At 38.5% G+C, this 19898-nt stretch overlaps 1 protein-coding gene across 4 annotated transcripts in view; it reads left to right on the plus strand.

Annotated features, from left to right (window-relative positions):
• The window catches only part of CUBN (cubilin), a 144964-nt gene that overhangs the window by 78294 nt on the left and 46772 nt on the right, over positions 1–19898 (plus strand). For 3 of the 4 annotated variants that reach the window (XM_048061817.2, XM_048061819.2, XM_066991665.1), the window contains 13 exons: positions 2240–2396; positions 3738–3854; positions 6126–6239; positions 7934–8062; positions 8335–8467; positions 10685–10890; positions 12159–12340; positions 13766–13955; positions 14877–15074; positions 15415–15561; positions 16429–16619; positions 17319–17502; positions 18682–18856. In XM_048061817.2, coding sequence (XP_047917774.2) covers positions 2240–2396; positions 3738–3854; positions 6126–6239; positions 7934–8062; positions 8335–8467; positions 10685–10890; positions 12159–12340; positions 13766–13955; positions 14877–15074; positions 15415–15561; positions 16429–16619; positions 17319–17502; positions 18682–18856 — 2123 coding nt within the window. The remainder of the gene's footprint in view (positions 1–2239; positions 2397–3737; positions 3855–6125; positions 6240–7933; positions 8063–8334; positions 8468–10684; positions 10891–12158; positions 12341–13765; positions 13956–14876; positions 15075–15414; positions 15562–16428; positions 16620–17318; positions 17503–18681; positions 18857–19898) is intronic. The other variant, XM_048061818.2, reaches the window with a different exon arrangement.

Consider the following 19898-nt stretch of genomic DNA (forward strand, 5'->3'; position numbering starts at 1 on the left):
GATTTAGAAAATATTCCTCTGACTTCATGCTCTTCTCCCAGTATTACCAAAGAAAGACTTCTTTCTTCCAGAAAGCTCTTGGAATGAAATGTCTGCTTAGTCTCTGACATTACTCATTCTTAATATCCTCCCTAGTGAGAAAGCTTAACTATTAGAGTCTCATAACAGTCCATGTGTCAATGTTCAGATCCTCAGCTGTGCAGAGCAGCACAGATCATCAAAACCAAAAGTTTGCATGAACTGTAATATGGCCCTCTCTCTGTTCTCTGTCAGAGAGCAATGCTTATTCTCAACTCTAGCTTTCAGATAAAATCCTCTCACTAATGTCCAGGGAAGGACAGAACCTTGATTCCTACGGGTTATTTCCTTAGTCATTGCTTTTTTTTTACCACATTCCATGGCTTGTGGTTTTTAACTCCAGGCAATCTGGTTTATATACAAAATATATGTACAGTGGAAGAATAAACATTGCACAGTACGTATTAAAGAGCTTACTGTGGCGAGATGCAAAGAGAGAAGAAAAGGTTGAATGAATGGATATCATGGCTCTCTTTACAAGGTAATCATTTGTATAGGCATTGCAGTACACTTAATACTCTGTCACAAGGTCCCACACAGCTTGCTAGTGTTATATGCCCAAGGGCAAATGTTTAATTCATGAATACTGCATTGGCTAAGTAGGATATGCCAGTGGATTAAACAGGAGTTTTGTCCTTTGTTGCTTGGCTCTGAGGTTTATTTGAGATAGGCCGCCTTTTTCCCAGCTGATGTTTTTGTACATTTTTTTCTCTAATGTGCTCAGGGTCATTTCAATACTGGAAGCAGAAACATTGCATTGTGTTATACAGTCTAGCTGATTTTTTTTTTTAATTAATCAGTGCTACATTGCACAGGTTTGCTGGAATGTGAGGCATTTGAAAGCAAAGGAAGAAAATATTGATAAAAAGTAGATTTTCTTCTAACCCAATGCCATTATTTTGCTCTAAGTGGGGTTTCATATATATATAATAAATACATATATACATATATAATATATACATATATATATAATATACATACATACATATATATATATATATATATATATATAGCTTTTAACATCCGAGCAACTATCTTTCAGTAGTGTCATTATCTCACTTTTTTTTTCTATTTTGCTATAGGAAGCTGAGTCACGGGTTATACTAAATGGCGTGCTTGCAGTCATGTAGGACATTAATGCTGAAACAGGAATTTAAGTCAACTCTTGCTGCTGCCCATTGGCCCAAAAGCTTTTACTCTGTGGGGCATGCAACTGTGCTGATGCCTCCAGTGCTCATCACTGAGGGTGGCCCATGGCTCCAAACACAATGAATCACATCTGCTGGAGCGCTACAAAAGATTAGTGGGACACTCTGAGCCATGTTTCCCCTCTTGTTGTTGGTGGTTGGTTGGTGGTTAGTTTTTGTGTTTGTGTGTTTTGTTTTTGTTTTCATAATTTTGGTGTCACTTCAGATAAAACTCATTGGTTTTAACTTCACTATTCTTCTCTTCCTGATTTTGAAACAAAGAGGAAGGAAACAAAGTTATCAGCTGTAAGGGAAAAAAGAGAAGGAAGGCATTTGTGGTAAAATTAAAAGTGAAGTTTTATAAAACCATCTTTGCTGTCTTTCTCCCTTTTTTTAACTGTTCTTTACCCTCTACCTAAGTAGCACCTCACGTACGTGTGTGTAATTCAGCACACTAAAGCCCTTATAAAGCATAGATATATGGACTCTGATACTTCATGCTGGTTACAAGCATCTAAAAACCATAATACCAGTGTCTACTCTTTTTACATGCAGTCATAGCTCCTACTATTGCACTAGTTGTGTGTCAGAGCCATTTTGGAGGTCTTTATGGTGGCAAGATTTAAGGTTTATCTGAATAAAAACTACAAAGGAATTCATTTTAGCCATTAATTGATGAAAATAAGTGTATGGGATTATCTGGATTGTTAAGTAGGACTGCCTGCATACCATGTACACGCAGAGGAAAATTGTTGCGTGGTGCATTTGCTTTATAAAGGTTACAGTAGCTTCAGCCTGAAATACCTGGATTTTCTGGAAACAGCCACAGAATTAAGGTGCTATGCACAGGTTGTTTGCACTGGTCATACCAGGGCTGTATCAGGATCAAAGCACATGAAACGTAAGATAGAGTATAAAATAAAAGTATTCTCAAAATGCCTATTGAAACTCAGTACTTAACCTTTTCGTGACAGGTGTTTGATGGTCCTAGCAATGAAGCACCTCTTCTTAGAAAACTCTGCGGGACACAGCATCCTACTCCTATCACGTCCTCCAACAATCTGATGTATGTCCGGCTGCGGTCTGATTCAACCATCCAGCACAGGGGCTTCAGTGCTCGTTTTACTGAAGGTAGTTTCTTAATTTACATAAGCACGTGTTTAAACAATCACCAGTTAGTTTGCATTAGAGACAGGCTTTCAGCACAGCTGATACCAGAAGAGTTGCTTCTGTACATGCATCATACCAGTGTGTATCTTTAACAGCACTGATTTTTTTAAATTATAAACTAAAGAATTTAAAATCTAAGGATCACCTTAGATTCTTTGATTGGGAAAAAATTGCTTTTATAGAAAGCCATCCAGGATATGTCAGATGCTTCTTATTCCTCTTCCCTTGAGGGCCACCTACCCATAACTATCTTGAGAAAAACATGCAACTGGCAGTTTCCCCAGACCTACTGGCAAAGTAACATTTTATATGTCTATCCATGCATGTGAATCTGAAAAGGTATAAAGCAATTTTGTGTGGTGCTATTGATGAAGTCCATGGATTCAGGCCTGCAAAACCTGCCAAACATCATGTATCCAATTTGTGGTGGACTAAATGGTATTTTCCATGGTTTCTTTTTTAATACAAAAAAGACTCTAATGTGACAGAACCTTTCATAACATTACATACTATTTGATGATTGATTTTTTTTTCATAATAACTTTGAAAGCATGTTTTCCTCCAGATACAATCATTTAGTTTATGCAGAGAAAATCCATTTCTCTTATTTTTTCTTACGATTTTGTTTCACTATATGTTACTGCTTTGGCACCTAACTCTCCACTCTGCCGTATAAAGCAGCTGTGTGTTAAACTCGGAACTGGGGGTTTTATGATGAGTCAGTATGCTCAGAAATTATGCATGGCAGCATTCAGCACTTAGCCAAAGTTACACAGTCAGTCAAGCTCTTACATATGTGCAACATTTCACACAAATGCTGGTTTGTTGATGCACCTCACAAAAGGATAATGCCAATGGAATGGGATGCTTTCCTTGGACACTGGAAATTTCTGGAGAGTTCTTACTATTTTTTTCCTGTCTAGTTTCCAACACAGGGAAATAATCAGAGAAATAGGTGTATGATTGGGCTACCCTGAAAACAAGTTATTTTGGCCCCAAGATTGTTCTTCTTGGCTATTAGGTACGGATAAAGATGAGGTTTGCTACTAATTCATTCTGGCTTCGCAGATGGTCAGCCAGAAGCAGCATCACCTGTGGAGCCAGGTCAAGAAAGTACACTAGTACTGGGAGCTAGTCCTTAAGCCTCTTTTTCTACAACTTGCTGTCTTGAATTTTATCCTTATTTCAAATTGCAATAGGATGTTATTTTTTATGTATCTTTGCCATGCAATCTAAGATATATGTTTTATATATACAAATAATTATCTATGTGTATATATGTGTATGTGTTTCATTCTAAAGCATGCGGAAGTTTCATAGAGTCAGATTCAGTTGGGGCAGCAATTTCCTCTCCTCTGTATCCTGCCAAATACCCAAACAATCAGAACTGCAGCTGGATTATTCAAGCTCAGGAACCATGTAAGTAAAAACATCTTTTATAGTTAGCTCGGATGACTAATATCCTCATCTTCTTTTCTATAGTAACAATAGAAAATTCCTCCTTTATTTCTCTAGGAAGTTCTGTATCCTGATAGTTGGAGAGAGTGTAGCTCTCATAATCTGTCCTAAATCAGATTTTACTGTAAAAGGTTTAGGGTACTGTGAGGTAAACAGTTGACAGCTTTGTCATTGTAGGTGAATTACTGTGACTCAAGTGTTGAAATTATAAATGGTGTTGAACATTAAGTGAAGTTGGATTCATCCATGAGAAAATCTAGGAGTTATATGTAATTAAAGCACTTGTGTTCAGCTGAGATTACTTTGGTCTGTATTTTTCATACTAGCGTTGTTACATCAAATCTATACTGTTAACAAACAAATTAAAAAACATAAATAATGAGAAAAGGTATGGAGGATTTTCAATTTAAAATGCAAATCAAAAAGAATACAAATAGACTGGTTTCATGTGTATAGATATACCTTCAGTTGTGCCTGTCAAATTTTAAACAAATTTGACTGATAGTAAAGCACCAAGCATTTTCCATCAGATACTAGTATTACCTTTAATGCTCAGTATTTCCTTTACATTGTATAAGTTTCCTTAAAAATATGTACAGTTGGGTCATAGTATCCTGGTAACATGATTTAAAAGTGAGTGTTTATTTTAATAGCAACTAGTGAACATGAGTTGTTCGTATGGTATCTAGCCATTGTTATAAATCTGGTTGGAACTTTCTATGATTTTAATAAGTTTATTTTATTTAGTTGTAGAATAAAGGTCAATCTGCCAAAGAAAACACTAAACCAAAAATCAGGCGATAAGCAATACTTTTTTAAAGCATAGTTTCTTATACAAGTACATGAAAAGGACATCAACAAAACTGTTCCCCGCCTATATAAAATTTATTTTTAAAGGCAATCTTTTCCCGGACCCAGGTTGAAAACTCAGACATAACTGTTGTCTCCTGATTTACATCAGCATGAGAGATCAGAAAAATCCTTCCTAAAAAATAGCCTATCTATGCAGTGACCTCATCCATGTGTCGGTGGGACCACTACATCCCACACGTTCCAGGTACACGTGGTGGTGTCATGCCAGTCGCAGTGTTACAGGGCACAGACACAAAATAGATTTAGCCAATGGCAAACCAGGGCAGAGAGCTCTTGCTCTGCTTTTACTGAGAACGCCAACAAGTCTCCTGCTCTTACCCCCCGCTGTGTTTTTACTTTTTACTTTGTGTCCCGAGGACCTGCATTGATAGCTGTAATTGATTGACTGGACCAGGGCACAAAGAGTGCCCAACACGCGGATTACGCGGTTGAATGCCGGTCCGTGGCACCCTGCTGAACGCAGCGCCTGGGTCCATGTCTGTCATCTCAGCTTATTCTAGCTAATTAATTGTAGCCCAGTGAGAAGCAAAATATTTGTGTCAAATTCAGACTTGCTCAATGTGGGAGAAAGCTTAGTTATGACCTAAACCATAAACCCCTCTTTCTGACCCGCTTGCACTGCACAGGTGCAGTGAGGCCAGGACTAACTATTGTCACAAACTGGCATTGAGAAAAGCCCCTATTCTTCCTGTTGTGACTTCACCTTCGTTCCTGTTGGACAAGCAAAAGCAATGTGAGAGTCAAAAATACCCTGAGTCAGAAATCCTCTTTTTCAGGATGTTGCCTGCAGTCTGAGGGTGTGGAAAATCCAATTCCAGACAAATATAGCTGAGGGTAGTTAATGATCCTTTAACCAGTCCAATTGATGTATGTGGAATGTTACAAAACGATGAAAGTCCAGCTCTTTCTAAGCCTGGAGCAGGGCAGCGTCAGTTCACATTTTGTCCAAATCTATTGTATAGATCACAAAGGGACAGAAGGTCACAGACGTGTAGAAAGAAGTTTTGTTTCTGAATGTGTGAAAATTTTCCATGCCGTATTTGCAGACATTTTCAGTATATAATGAAGTTGTTCAGATGTTTGCGAATTTAGGTTCATGTCTATATGTATAATCCCATGCTTCTAATACTAATTGTGTTAGAAAGTACTGAAACATGAAGAGATTTACCAGGACCTTTGCAGTAAGGATTAATGCACTTCCATGAAATTCACTCCACATATCAAGTATGAAACTAGTTCAAATGTTATGCTTTATGGGGACTGATTGACTTCGGAAAAGACAGTACATTTGTTTACGTGTAGTTATTTCTTCACTAAATGCCAAACACCTTTTAAAGTTTTTCTCTTTGCTGTTGCCAGTCAACCACATCACACTCTCCTTCACTGATTTTGCTATTGAAAGCAATACACAAAACTGTACGAAGGATTTTGTGGAGATTTTGGATGGGAATAACTATGAGGCTCCTCTTCGAGGTACTGTACCATTGTCTTGCTTATTTCATATATAGGATTGCACCCAAAGTAAGCAGGTCTTTGTGTCTTCCTGCTTCAAGGATTTATTTATTTTTTCCAGTGGCCAGGGTAGTCAGAGGAGACTGTGGGCGGAGGGATAAGTCGTCACTGAGAACAGCATGGTCCTCTCAGGCTCTGACTGTACCCTTCTGCTCGCTTGCAATGTAGAGTTGACTCCTGCTGCCTTTTCCTTCCTCTTCAGCAGAACAATATGGGGAACCAAGCAATTCAGTTTAAATTGAATTCCAGGTTAACAGTACAGGAACATAACGGATTGCTAGCCCAACTCAAGGGCTCTACAAACTCTTCAGAAGGGATAGGCTAGGAAGGAGAGGCAGGGGGGTAGCCCAGTATGTTAGGGAGGATTGTCACTGCAACTGCCTCAAAGGAGGTTGTAGCAGGGTGGGGTGCGGTCTCTTTGCCAGAGCTACAAGTGACAGGGCAAGAGGAAATGGCCTCAAGTTGTACCAGGAGAGGTTTACGTTGAATATTTGGAGAAATTTCTTTACTGAAAGGGTTGTGCTGCATTGGAATAGGCTGCCCAGGGAAGCGGTTGAGTCACCATCCCTGGAGGTCTTTAAAAGACGTTTAGATGTAGAGCTTAGTGATATGGTTTAGTGGAGGACTTGTTAGTGTTAGGTCAGAGGTTGGACTAGATCTTAGAGGTCTTTTCCAACCTGAATCATTCTATGATTCTGTAATGTAACTCCCACTGTAGAGTCCATACTAAACATAGGTGAAGAAAGCTGCAGATTTCTGGGAGCACAAAATGGATAGATGGATTTTCCTCAAGCCCTGGAAAGCCTGACTTTCTGCTTGTTCCTGATTTTTCTACAGCATTCTCCCTGCATGTCTTCCCAGAGCCATCACTTTCGAGTGGCAGGAGCAGCCTGGAACAACAAAATGCAGTGCTTACACTGCTAGGAAGTCATGAGACAGACCTGGCCACAGACATCCCCAGGGTTGTCACAAATTCCCTCCTGGCAAATTCAGAATGCACGATAGATTCTGTTCTCCCTTATACTACTTTTGTATATAATCTCTTGGCAGGAGTGGTGTTGCACTCAAAATAAATGGCTTGTAACAGTGAGCAGAAGTCATTTTTTTGCCACCTACCCTTAGCATTCACCTGGCAAGAGGACAAGGACACGATCTGCTACCTTTCTTTTTCCTTTCAGATGCCTTTCTGCTAAATCATGATTCATATTCTTAATCTCCATGTTACAGTCCATTACAGGCGAACTGGTGTGTTATTTCTCACTTGTTGTTTTCATCATAAACAGAGAAATGGGAGCTACTGGCAGATGTATTTGTTGGGATAATTTTGTAAATTTAGTAAGGCTGTAATTTCTGGATAGAGTGAATGCAAAAGAGTTCAGTGACAGGATAGACAGTGACTTAACTAAGGTGCTTGGGGTGCAGGAGGTCCAGGTTCAAATTCTTCCTCAGTTTAAAAAAAGAAAAAGTCTACCAGAGTTGAGTTCTTTGCTAATAAAACGGGCATTTCATTTTTATGTAGATCTAACTGACAACTACAATTGTAAGCAAAAAATTTTACTTTTGGCTGCTCTCAGGCATTAACCCCAAATGTTACATTATCAATAGTAATTACATGCAAACACTGCTTTTTTCCTCTCTGGATTGTTCTCTTTTAGGCCGTTACTGTGGCACAACCATGCCACATCCTATCACTTCTTTTGGTAATGCCTTGGTAGTCAACTTCATCTCCAACAACAACGTTACTGCCAGGGGCTTTCATGCCACCTATGCTGCGTCATCATCATGTAAGTCCATATGGCAGGTGCTGCTGGCTTAAGGCTCTTATTTTTAAGAAAAAGACCAGATCTTGTATCCTTTTGGCTCTCTGACATTCCCTCTTTTAAAATCTTCTGTTGCCTTCCCTCTTTTTGGATAAGGTCTCAATAAGGGTATCAACAAGCTAAAGAACAACGAGACAAGGCGAAATGCTTTCTTGATTAGCAAATGCTCTGGCTCCATCAAGGTATTTTTCCTATGTCATCTTTCTCAAGACTCTGCTGTCTCCTTCTTGTTGCAGCCTGCGGAGGTACTTTCCACATGGACAGAGGAGCTTTCAACAGCCCTGGCTATCCCGAGTCATATCCGCTCAACACTGAGTGTGTCTGGACAATTCTCAGCTCCCCTGGCAACCGGCTACAGCTGTCCTTCATGTAAATGCATTGCCAGGGGTTATTATTCAACACTTTAACAGAGCTGAAGGAAGGATGCTCTGTGTTTATTAGGAAATGTAATTACCAGATGATAAAGCTGAAACATGCTTTTATAGTCACTTGGAAAGAGAACACAGCAGTGGTTGGTGTCAGCTGGTATTCTCCCATCTTAGTCATTGTTTATTATATTAGGGCATATACGGTGTGATATAAATAGGTGATTTATTGTTTGAACAACATGGGATGCTGGAGAAGCTAGTTTTCACTCACATATAAACAAGAAGAGGAAATTTAGTGTTATTGTACCTTTTCTTTACAAAGGAAACTCCTACTATTTCCTTACTACAAGATTCATCATAGTGTTTATTATATAGCTAAGTCATATAAAGAGCCCAAGTACTCCACAGATTGTAGGGTTAGAATTGATATTAAAGTCTTCAAATTTTTTCCAACCATAAGGACAATTACAGCAATGAAGGTACAACAGGGACCAGGATAGTATCCTAAGGAAATTTTCCCTTCAGCAAAGTAACTTTCCTTTGAAGACCTCAGACAGGAAAGTTATGTGTGATCCACAGAACAATATGGAGTCCTTTACCAGAGTAGTTAGGTTGTCCTTTGCCCGTCATATGGATTTCTGAGCTTCTCTGTTTCCCAGCATCAAAGAGTGGCTGATGCCAAGAAACAGAGCACTGACCCTTAGTAAACCTTATCAGGGATCAGCAGAAATAGAAAAGTCTGAAATTTGCATTTACAGTTATCAGGACAAAAGGAAAACTTACCCAATAACAAGTTGACCGCATAAGGTACAATTTGTTAGACACATGCTGATTCACTAACGCAATGAAAAGGACATTATATTCCTCCTTTACTCAGTGAAGCACAGAATAAGCACTACAGCCTGAAAACCTTTTCTAAAATATTCGCTACAAAATAATGAATAGCAGCTTTTCAGAACAAAAACAGAAATCTAGTGTGAAGCAGAAACTATCAGCAGAACATATATTTAGATAGATAAAGTGATACTTAGTAGATGTAGACACTTTTTTTTTTTTTAAAGTTACACATAGCTGAAAAGCAAGCTGAAAATACTGGAAAGCATGGAGTCGTTGTGTGAGAAAGCAGTATTTATTTAATTTAATATTAGGTTTTTATAAAGTTTTGTTGGCATGAGGTATTCATTTTCTTCAGCTCAGTCTGAACAGAAATGCCTGTCTTGCAATTTGAGGTTTAGCTTTAAATTAGTCTGAAGTATATCCAGATGAGTGGTTGGAACCATTCCACAGCATCTGTACCCTGAACACATATGGCTGTATTCAGGACTGGAGGGGAGGAGTTGTTACCAGAAAATCAGAAAGCACAAATGTTTTGGAGCGTTTGTTATAAGAGGCCTCACTGGAATCTTTGCTGGATATTCATAGCCAGCTTCTGGAAAGTATTTTGGATTGAATCAAAGCACTTCACTTAGAATAATAGATAATGTTTTTTAGAATATTATTTAGCATTCTGCTCAGTACAATAATCAAGAATTTAGAATTTGATGTCTAAGTCCCATTCCTGTTCTAAGGTAAAAATTGTTTTAGAAGAGTTAAGAGTATTTATTTATTTATTTATTTATTTTCAGAACCGGCCATGTGAAATGCAGAGAGGGCATAGAGGCAATATTTCATAATTCTGGAGAAAATGCTAAGGGACTTTGGGGCTTTGAGGTGTCAACTACAAATGAATCTAGGCCTCTGGAAATTATTTTCTCACCAGAGAGTGTACTGAAATAATATTCAAATGTAGGGGATGCAAACTGATTTTAAGGCTAAAAGTATTTTCTGCATCCAATAGGTGTTAAATTCTGACCTGGGCTTATATTAAAAATCTCTTTAATATTTCAGGGGCTTTCTGTGTTTCATGGTTGTTGGAGAACCAACAAATATTAAAAACTTGAGAACTCTTAAGATTGAATTTAAAAAGTTTGGGAACTCTTTACAAATTTTAACTTTACAAACTGAAGCTCTGTCATAAAATAAGAGGCCAGAAAGGAGCAAGCCCTGTATCAGCAACACAAGGTAAAGAGCAGGAACTTCTGGGTTCTGGACGGTTGCTGTGCTCTTAGCTGTTATGGCAGGATAATAGCTGCAGGAGGATTTGTAGCCTGGCAGGGGAAACTCTGAAATATGTTTCACTTATATGTCTGCTAATGCTCTTCTACTGCTATTGAAACAGAGCATTTCAGGTGGAATTTAGTAATGGCTGCACCAAAGATTACCTGGAAATTCGCGAAGAGAATGCTACAGGCAGGCTGGCAGGACGATTCTGTGGAGGCTCCTTACCTTTGAATTACACATCTACTGTTGGACATATCCTGTGGGTTAAATTTGTCTCAGACAGCTCAGGCACTGGTGTTGGCTTCAGGGCCACGTTCTCTCACTGTAAGTAAATGCTATTTAATTGAAAACTATCGTTCGTTTGTAACGCTTCCAAAATGATTCAAAAAACTGAATGTTTGGCCCTGGAAAGACTATTAGAAGATGTTCATTGATGTCAGCAAGGCTGTGAATTTGCTTAAAAATATGTTATAAAATATCTACAAAACTTGTGCGTATGCAAATGTGTCAAGTATTACATAATCAGATGAATTAGACATGAAATTCTATCCTTTAAAATTATCATAACAATATTTTTTCGAATTGATCATATTATCCTTTCAGAAACAAAAAAACTCCGTGGATTGAGAAAATAAAATGTTCTCTATTTCACTGACTGTTTTCTAACAGTTTATCACCTGGTTTTCAGATTCTCCCTTCAGCAGTATTGTGAAGTACTGTGAAGATAGGAATAAGAACTATATGCTACAAAATTAATTTTAGCCCAAGTTAACAAGTAGTCTGTTGGAGTTTAAAATATCTGACCATATATCTGTGCTATATGAGAGAAAGCAATCATAGCCAATGTTTTTGTTGCCATTTATTAAGCAATTAACAAATTAAAAAAAAAGCATTTATTTCCCAGCTTTTCATTTTGCTTTTTTGAGTACAACAGTGTCCATCTTCTGGTTTGTATCTAGATAACATTAAACAAATAGCAGAATTAGAAGAAAAGGAAATGATGCCAGTTCATAGATTCAAAGCCGCAAGGAACCATTGCAAACATCAGTACAACTCACTGCATGAACAGGCTGCTGAAGCCAGACATCCACAGCAATTCTGACTAAGCCAGCTAAACTTCTAACCATCTTCCTTTATGACTTTATGACTTTTACTACTCATTTTCAAATGGAATTATCGTTAAGTCAGAGCTCAGTAGAATCAAACCCGTTTTTCACCAGAACACACAAAAGCATTAAAAAAAAAATACCAACATTTTCTTATTTAATGCTTCTTGGGAAGAAACAAACATGATGTAGGCAAGGTGAGGAGGGAATTTAGCTATGCCATGTTCCCATCTTTCCTAGATGTAGAGCTACATGGCTCAAATGGGTAATTTCCTTCAGATAAGGGCACACTGCATCCCTCACAACAAGAAAATAATTAGGTGTGTGCTCTAGGACTGACACAGAAATCTATGCCTTCCAGCACTGTCTAGCCCTAAGTAAATTAAATAAGAAGGGCTAAAATGAAAGCTTTATTCCAGAATGGGCCCCAATGCTTCTTTTAATCTATGTGAAGAAGAGATTAGTTATCTCTTGCTTGTTTTTCAGTGTACGGAAATGACATTGTGGGAAACAGAGGACAAATAGCTTCACCACAGTGGCCAAGAAGCTACCCTCACAATTCTGATTACCAGTGGCGGATAAGTGCCAATGCTTCACAAGTTATCCATGGCCGTATCCTGGAGATGGATATTGAAAATCATCACAGATGCCGTTACGACAAGCTAAAGGTGATTTTATTGTAAGAAATTCTTTAATTTCATTTAGCTTTGATAAAAATGATGAACAAAGACACCTACAAGATGAATTTCCGAGGATCTGGTTGGGACTCATTGGCTTTGCCATGCCCTCTTTTCAATAATTATTAGGTATAGGAAGGGATACATACTCTATGGCTCCCTAACAGTTATTTCCAAGCTGTACGTTTGAAATTTATTAAAAATAATTCCATAATGGACATCTCAATACCTATAAAATAAGGTTATTTTAAAAGCCTGCAGAGAACAATCCTTTTCTTGCACCTGTTTTGATCTCTGGATCAATAATGTGCTGTTGGCAGTAGGAAGTTGCCTCTTTCTTCTTGTTTATTGTTTTTCTATAATATAGACAAGCTTTTTCAGGCTGAAAAACACAGTAAGCATGATGCTAGGCAAAATGGAGTAGTAGAGGTAAAAACTTCTTTCTAAACTTAAGCACAACTACTTAGTTAAATAAAGTTTGTTGTTTTGTGTTTTTGTTGTTGTTTGTTTGTTTTTTAAACCAGTTGACAATAATTATCCTTTGCTTTCACCTTTTGGAACAAGAAAGTTAATACTAGTTTAACATATTTAATACTCATTTCCTTGTTAATCCACTGACATCAAAATTTAATATTAGTTCATAAAGGAAATGTAGCTTTTTCCTTCGTCTCATGTCAGATGTTAATGGTATCTTATTTCTTTTAATTCAGCCTGGCTTTTTGTCTGTCCATCTAAAAGCAAAAGTAGTTTCTTACATCAGCTAGACATCCAGTGGGTGACTCAAGGATCAGATTTTCAATGTTATAATAATATTTATTTATATTTCCCAGTTTACTTGGCTTTTTTTTTTTTTTGGGGGGGGGGGAGGAGGACAAGAACAAAAATAGATTTGAAAGGTAGCAAAAGAGAAACATCTTTTAACTACCAAGAATTTGGCTTATTAATACATAAAATAGAAATACATTATTACATACTTATTTGATAGAATTTAAAATATAAGTATTCCTCAGGAGAAAAAAAAAAAAAAAAAAGAAAACAATACCTTTTTATCTGTAGATCATATCACTTTTCCCTCAGCAAGGAACAAGATTGTGCCAGTGGACTTTTTTTTCAAATGGGATGCCAGTCATTGTACCCAAAGAGCAACCCTGTGATGGGGAATGAGCTGAGATTGATGGGTTCTGTTCAGATCCTTCTTCTATGAAAGCTTCGTAAATAACACTGTATAATGGAAGAGATTTTGTTCTCTTTTTATAAGAGGGGTTTCTCTCTAACTGGGATTTGCTGAAAGATCATCCAAATCCTTCTTGCTCATTTAAAGAGGGTAATTTTCTCCTTGGAAACTTGCTGGCTATGAGGAGAATGAAATCTGCCTCTGTGAAGAGTAACATTTTCACTGTCTTTTTCTCATTGCAGGTTTATGATGGGCCCACCATCTATTCTCGACCTCTTGCAACATACTGTGGTGCAGATCCTGCTTCTTTTGCATCCTCTGGCAGCTCAATGACAATCCAGTTCCAGTCAGATTCATCTGTGACTGGAAAAGGCTTTCTTTTGGAGTGGTATGCAGTAGATGCTTCTGCTGCTACACACACCATTGCTAGAGGTGAGTTTTCAGTGGATTATGTGGTTAAAAGTGACATAGCCAGTCCTATACTGAGCTTTACTTTAAAAACAAAACAAAACAAAATCCTCCCCACAAGAGGAAGCCCTAGCTCTTAACTGTTTAGCCCTAAGTAAACATTTTATATGCTTTCATGAAAAGGTATTCCTCTTGAAAGACTATTCTTAAATCAGTGGCCATTATGATTTGAAACCTTACACTAGACTGCGTCATGTATTCATAAATAGAATATGCTCAGTATGATCATGTATCTCTTTGAGAAATAATTCGTGGAAGGAGAGGGAGTGTGTTTATTATACTATTAGTTTTCTCTGAGCAAGTTCAACAAGAGAAAGTTAAGACTATCTGGGACATAGTGCAGTGCCTTCTTTCTAAATCTAAAGGCAAATTCCTAGGGACAGAGGGACTACTGATCCCTGGGGCTCTGCAGCATAGTAGCAGTATGTAACGGTTTTATGCTCTAGCAGGGCACTGAACCACTATGTATCTCAGCAAGGAGTCCATCTTGCCTTAAATTTACAGCTGAAAGAAAAGCATTTCAGTTTGAAGAGGGTCTAAATTGTTTATGTATTACTGGTTGTGTACACACCCTTCCTTTCTGAAGTACAACCTGTGTTAAACTGCGGTAGGACTCTTAGGACATTTTGTAGATATTCCTCATGGTAAAATAGGTCACATCACTACTACACCATGTAGCACAGGAATATATACAGTCCTTATAGGTCTGTATTTTCAGTCTTTTTGTCCCAGTCCAAATCAAAGCAATGCTTGAAGAAATGCCTTCCTGTGACTACATACACTATCATTCTGCCCCCGTTCTGCTTAATGACTGTCAAATTATACAGGGGAAATGTTAAATTTAAAAAGAGGATGCTTTCATTCTTGTCTTCTTGTATATCATAGGTGCATGTGGAGGGATTGTAACAACTGAAGAAACACCTTCATTCCTCTTCTCGCCGGGCTGGCCCATGAATTACAGAAATTTTGCTGACTGTGTGTGGCTTATCAGAGCTCCTGGATCCACTGTGGAGTTTAACGTCCTGTCTCTGGACATAGAATCTCACAGCTCATGCAACTATGACAAACTTATTATCCGAGATGGTGAGAAGCCAATCTTGCCCTACCCGAATAGCATGAAACGGTAATAGCTAAATAGGTCCCAGCACTGTGAAGTCTCTTGTCCATAGAGCTTACGTAATCCAGATAGCAATAGGAACAGCATCTACACCAGTATTCTTCCTCTATGTTGAGACATTCTGCTAGTTTAAACAAAAGTAGTAAAGTTTTGCAAAATATTTGTTTGTCTGTAAAAATATTTCTCAGTCTGTGAGGGTTTAAAAATCTTGAAAAGTACCTGCCTGAAAGTATGAGAGCCACAGTGAACAAAAGGCAAAGTGAAGTGATTTCATTTTAATATTTACATTTCTTCTTTTGATTCCAGGAGACACTAGTCTTTCTCCAGTGCTGGCTATTCTGTGCGGACGAGAACCTCCTGGGCCAATAAGATCAACTGGAGAGACTATGTTCATCCACTTCCTGTCAGATGGCAGTATCACTGGAGCTGGGTTTAATTCCTCATATTACAAAAGTAAGATTTGTTTCTCTTTTTCCCTAGATAAATGTCTGCCTTGCTGCTAACAACTGGAAAAGGAAAGAAAAGACTTGTAATGACATTTTTAGCAGCTGTCTACAATCTATGCCATTAATCACACAGATCAATTATCCAGGTCTCACAGATATACATTAAAAATCTCTGACTTTGCAGAGGTACAATTTGCTATTTGTCCAGCAAGGTTATGCAGTAAAGCATGATTCAAACAGACTAGTTACTTTTCAGAGGTTAGAAAAAGGTTTCGCAAAAGATTAGAACAGCTCAGCTGAAGAGTGAAAGAGAAAGAATTCCCAGCTAAGAGAAGGAAGTAAATGACTCAAAGCATAGACACTAAACAGAGAGAGAGAGAGACGTTGAGAGCTGTGTAAATTCCTGCAGAAATAAGCAATTTGCAAAGGCACTCCTCCCACACGCACTTCGGGCTGGTAACAGATTCCTGAATGGGCTGAGGCACCAAGGAAGGTGTCACAATAACAATGGGAAGCCAGGAGAACTTTTTATTACTGAAATCTATCTTGACAGTAGGTGACAGTGGTTTAGTCCATGAAGCAGTGAACTCAGACATCATAAGCATTTGCTCATGCAGGTCCTTGGCACAGAGGCCGTGCTTACTTTTCTGTTAAGTCTGAGAACTGAGTTTAAGTGTCAAGATGTTTGGTGTGTGTCATCTTGCAATCTACTAGTTTGTATTTGGGAGATCATTCATTGTGTGCATTGCTCTATGGCCTTCAATTCTTCATGTGCTTTTACCTTTCACATCTTCCCTTTAGGAGAGAGGTGGTTTTTTTCCAAATAAACAGTTGACACTAATATTTTCCCTTTCCTTCAACTCCTTTCTCCCAGGTTGTGGAGGCTATTTGCATGCAGACAGGGGTGTGATCACATCACCCCACTACCCTCAAGATTATTCTCCTAATCTGAATTGTTCCTGGCATGTACTGGTAACCTCTGGATTTGTCATTGCTGTCCATTTTGAACACCCTTTCCAGGTTAAGAGTGAGGATGCTTCCTGCAACCATGGAGATTATGTAGAGGTGAGGTTATTGGCTAGGTCCCCGAATCACAGAATGGTTGAGGTTGGAAGGGATCTCTGAGGATTATGTAGTCTAACCCCCCTGCCAAGCAGGATCACCTAGAGCACATTGCACAGGTCTACATCCAGGTGGATTTTGAATATCTCCAGAGAAGGAGACTGCACAGCCTCTCTGGGCAACCCGTTCCCAGTGCTCTGTCACCCTCACAGTAAAGAGGTACTTTCTCATATTGAGCTGGAACTTCCTGTGCTTCAGTTTGTGCCGGTTGCCTCTTGTCCTGTCACTGGGCACTACTGAAAAAAGCTTGGCCCCATCATTTTGATCCCCTCCCTTCAGACATTTATACACATTGATAAGACTCCCTCTCAGCCTTCTCTTCTCCAAGCTAAATAGGCCCAGCTCACTCAGCGTCTCCTTGTATGACAGATGCTCCAGTCCCCCAATCATCTTAGTAGACCTAAATGCTCAAAGGTGTTAGAGGTTCTGAATCTTACAATTTTAGTGTCTGTGAGGCAGCCCAGGCTCCTGGGAGGTGGAAATACCAAACTGAAATACCACAGATGATATAATTTCTCTCTCTGTCTTACTTATTGCTGTGCATTAATTAATCAATTAATAATTGTTTTCCCCTACGGCTGGGAGCATTGAGATGGAGTCTACTCAAATCTTGCATGACCTTAGCAATTTTTCTTTTTCTAGCTGAAGAATGGGTTAGATGCTGCTGTCCCACCTTTGGTGTCTGGAAGGGGGAATGGTCGCTTTTGTGGAAGCAGCCCCATTTCTACCATGTACACCACAGACAATCAGCTATTTGTGCACTTCATTTCTGACAGCAGGAATGAAGGTCAAGGATTCAAACTGAAATATGAGGCTAAGAGCCTAGGTAAGTCTAGAAAATAAACATAACTTCTGCAACTCAATAGAAATAACTCGCAATTTGTCCTCTTAAATGAGGTTCTTGTTATAAATCCCAACAGACAGGGAAACCTTATGGCAGGGAAAGCTTTGGTGGGAAAGTAGCATCTGAAATAAAGGAGAGCTGTTCATAATTCATGCAGGAAAGGAAAAAAAGCCTAGAAACAAGAGCATTATTTTGGACATACACTACCCAGTGCAAATGCTAAGTAATGTCAGCAATGATGTAGGCAATTATGTCTGGAAAGGTGATAACATTTCTCACAAGTTTTTCTCTCAGCTGAGAAAATAACATTCCCTGCCTGAGCTAACATTTTTCAAAAAATGAAAAAACAAAAGACTCAGGTCCCATGGGTAAATCAGGGATTTGATGTTTACAGTTATTCCACTGTATTCATGCCACATGCCACTTGGGACACCAGGAGGCCTCTTGCTAAACAGTGTAACTAAACAAAACTAAGGTAACCTGTCAAACTACTCACATTTTTAAGTGCCTTTTTTCCTGTTTTCTGCCTACTTTTCCCTGCTGCCACAAAGAATCATTGTTAGTATTTCTGTCCGGTATTCATAAAGGAAATAGGTGAAGCTGTATAATGCTGTTTCTACCACTTCAGTTTAGAAAGCTTGACTAAAATCCTGTGTTTACCAGCATTGTTATAACAATTTTTTTTTTGTCTGACAGAAAGCTGTCAAAATAGAATAAAGGACCTGAACTAATCTTTACGTTTGCTCTGACTGGCATCTCTCATGCATTCATTATTGTCTCAAACAGGCATTTCAAGCATTTCAACTTTTGGAAAGCAGAAGTAGGGAAAGAATCACAGAAGCATTGATGAGTCTGATCTGTTGGCTTTCTAGCTTTAAGAATTGGGATAGGAATAAGGCAGAAAATATATTTCCTGCTTGGCTTTGAAGCAATCCAAGGAAGACCTGATAGCAGTTTAATTCAGGGACCAGAACATGTGGAAATGAGGAAGGCTAGGTAAATGATTTCCCACAGTAAGTAATAAAAAAAAATAATAAATGTTTTTGATGTAGCTATATGACACTGAAAGGAAACTGTGCTGGAATGTTGTAATGACTCATATTTTTGATGCCTCACCCACTTCCTTAACATGTTTTTTATTGGCGATCTTTTCTTTCCCAGATTGTGGAGGGAATATTTATATCAATGATTTCAACCCCAGTGGATATACATCCTCCCCCAACTATCCGGACAGTTATCCCCCTCATGTTGACTGTGTCTGGACCATAACTGCTCCTAATGGACATGCAGTAGAGCTGCAATTTGAAGATCAGTTTTACATTGAACCTTCACCAAAGTATATATCCACATTATTTTGCCTGTGTTTCTTCAGAGACTTAATTTTGATTTTTCTTTCCCTGTTGCTTTCTCTAATTCCTCTCAGAGCACACTTCCAGATTTACAATCAAAAGGGATTAGGAAATTTTTAGAATAGATCACTGAAGCTATCAAGTCACTGGTATACATTCCCAGAACTTTGCAGTGTATGGTAGAGATAAATGTAACAGACAGGGAGGAAGCATCCATGGTAGAAAGGTGTTTTCTGTAAAAATCTACGCACTCTAGTCCTTTCATATTCATATTTTCATTGTGACTACCAACTAGTTTTAAATCCAATGGATTACCACCATAAATATTTGCCTCCCTCCTCCATTGCCTGTCTGCTGAGTTGCAATGGGTCTGCATGTTTTGCACATTGACCCCAACTCCCCTCCACAAAGCATAAAACAAGACCTAGTTTTCAGCTGATGTAATTTCATTGAAGCCATGTTCAGAAAAAAATGGAGCTGGAGGGAGAATCTTTAAGGTGTCCTTCCTCTCTGACGTCCCAGGATGTCCTCTGCAGGCTGCTGCATCGTTCTGAAAGCAAAGCTGTTGGTTAAGATGTTTTGAGTCTTTCTATGCCCGCCTAAGTAGGCCTCCGTATTTGAATTTTTATTCCTTTCATTTGTCTTATATCCGTTCCTCAATTCATCAGTCATCAAAGAGACTTAATAGGGAATAGCTGCTGAATCTGAATTCTACCAAAAGACTCCTGTTAAGAATAGCCACAACTACTTTGCTAGGGCTGTTCATACTCCTCCAAAGGACAAGCTTCTGTCAGATCTGATCTGATTATAGACTGGGCTTTGGATGAATCTTTGTCAATGTTTCTAGCACTTTTATTCACCGAAATATTAGATGGCTATCACTGATCATGAACTCGTTGATTCTGTCCTGGTCACACTGCATGGAAACTGACTGATCTAATTCACTACAGCTTCATGGCTTTGTACCCTTATGGAATTAATTTAAAACAACTACTGCTATACATTGAACAGAAAATTCTCTCCTCTTCT

This window comes from Anser cygnoides, chromosome 2 (genome assembly GCF_040182565.1).
Source record: "Anser cygnoides isolate HZ-2024a breed goose chromosome 2, Taihu_goose_T2T_genome, whole genome shotgun sequence".
Classification (NCBI taxonomy): Eukaryota; Metazoa; Chordata; class Aves; order Anseriformes; family Anatidae; genus Anser; species Anser cygnoides.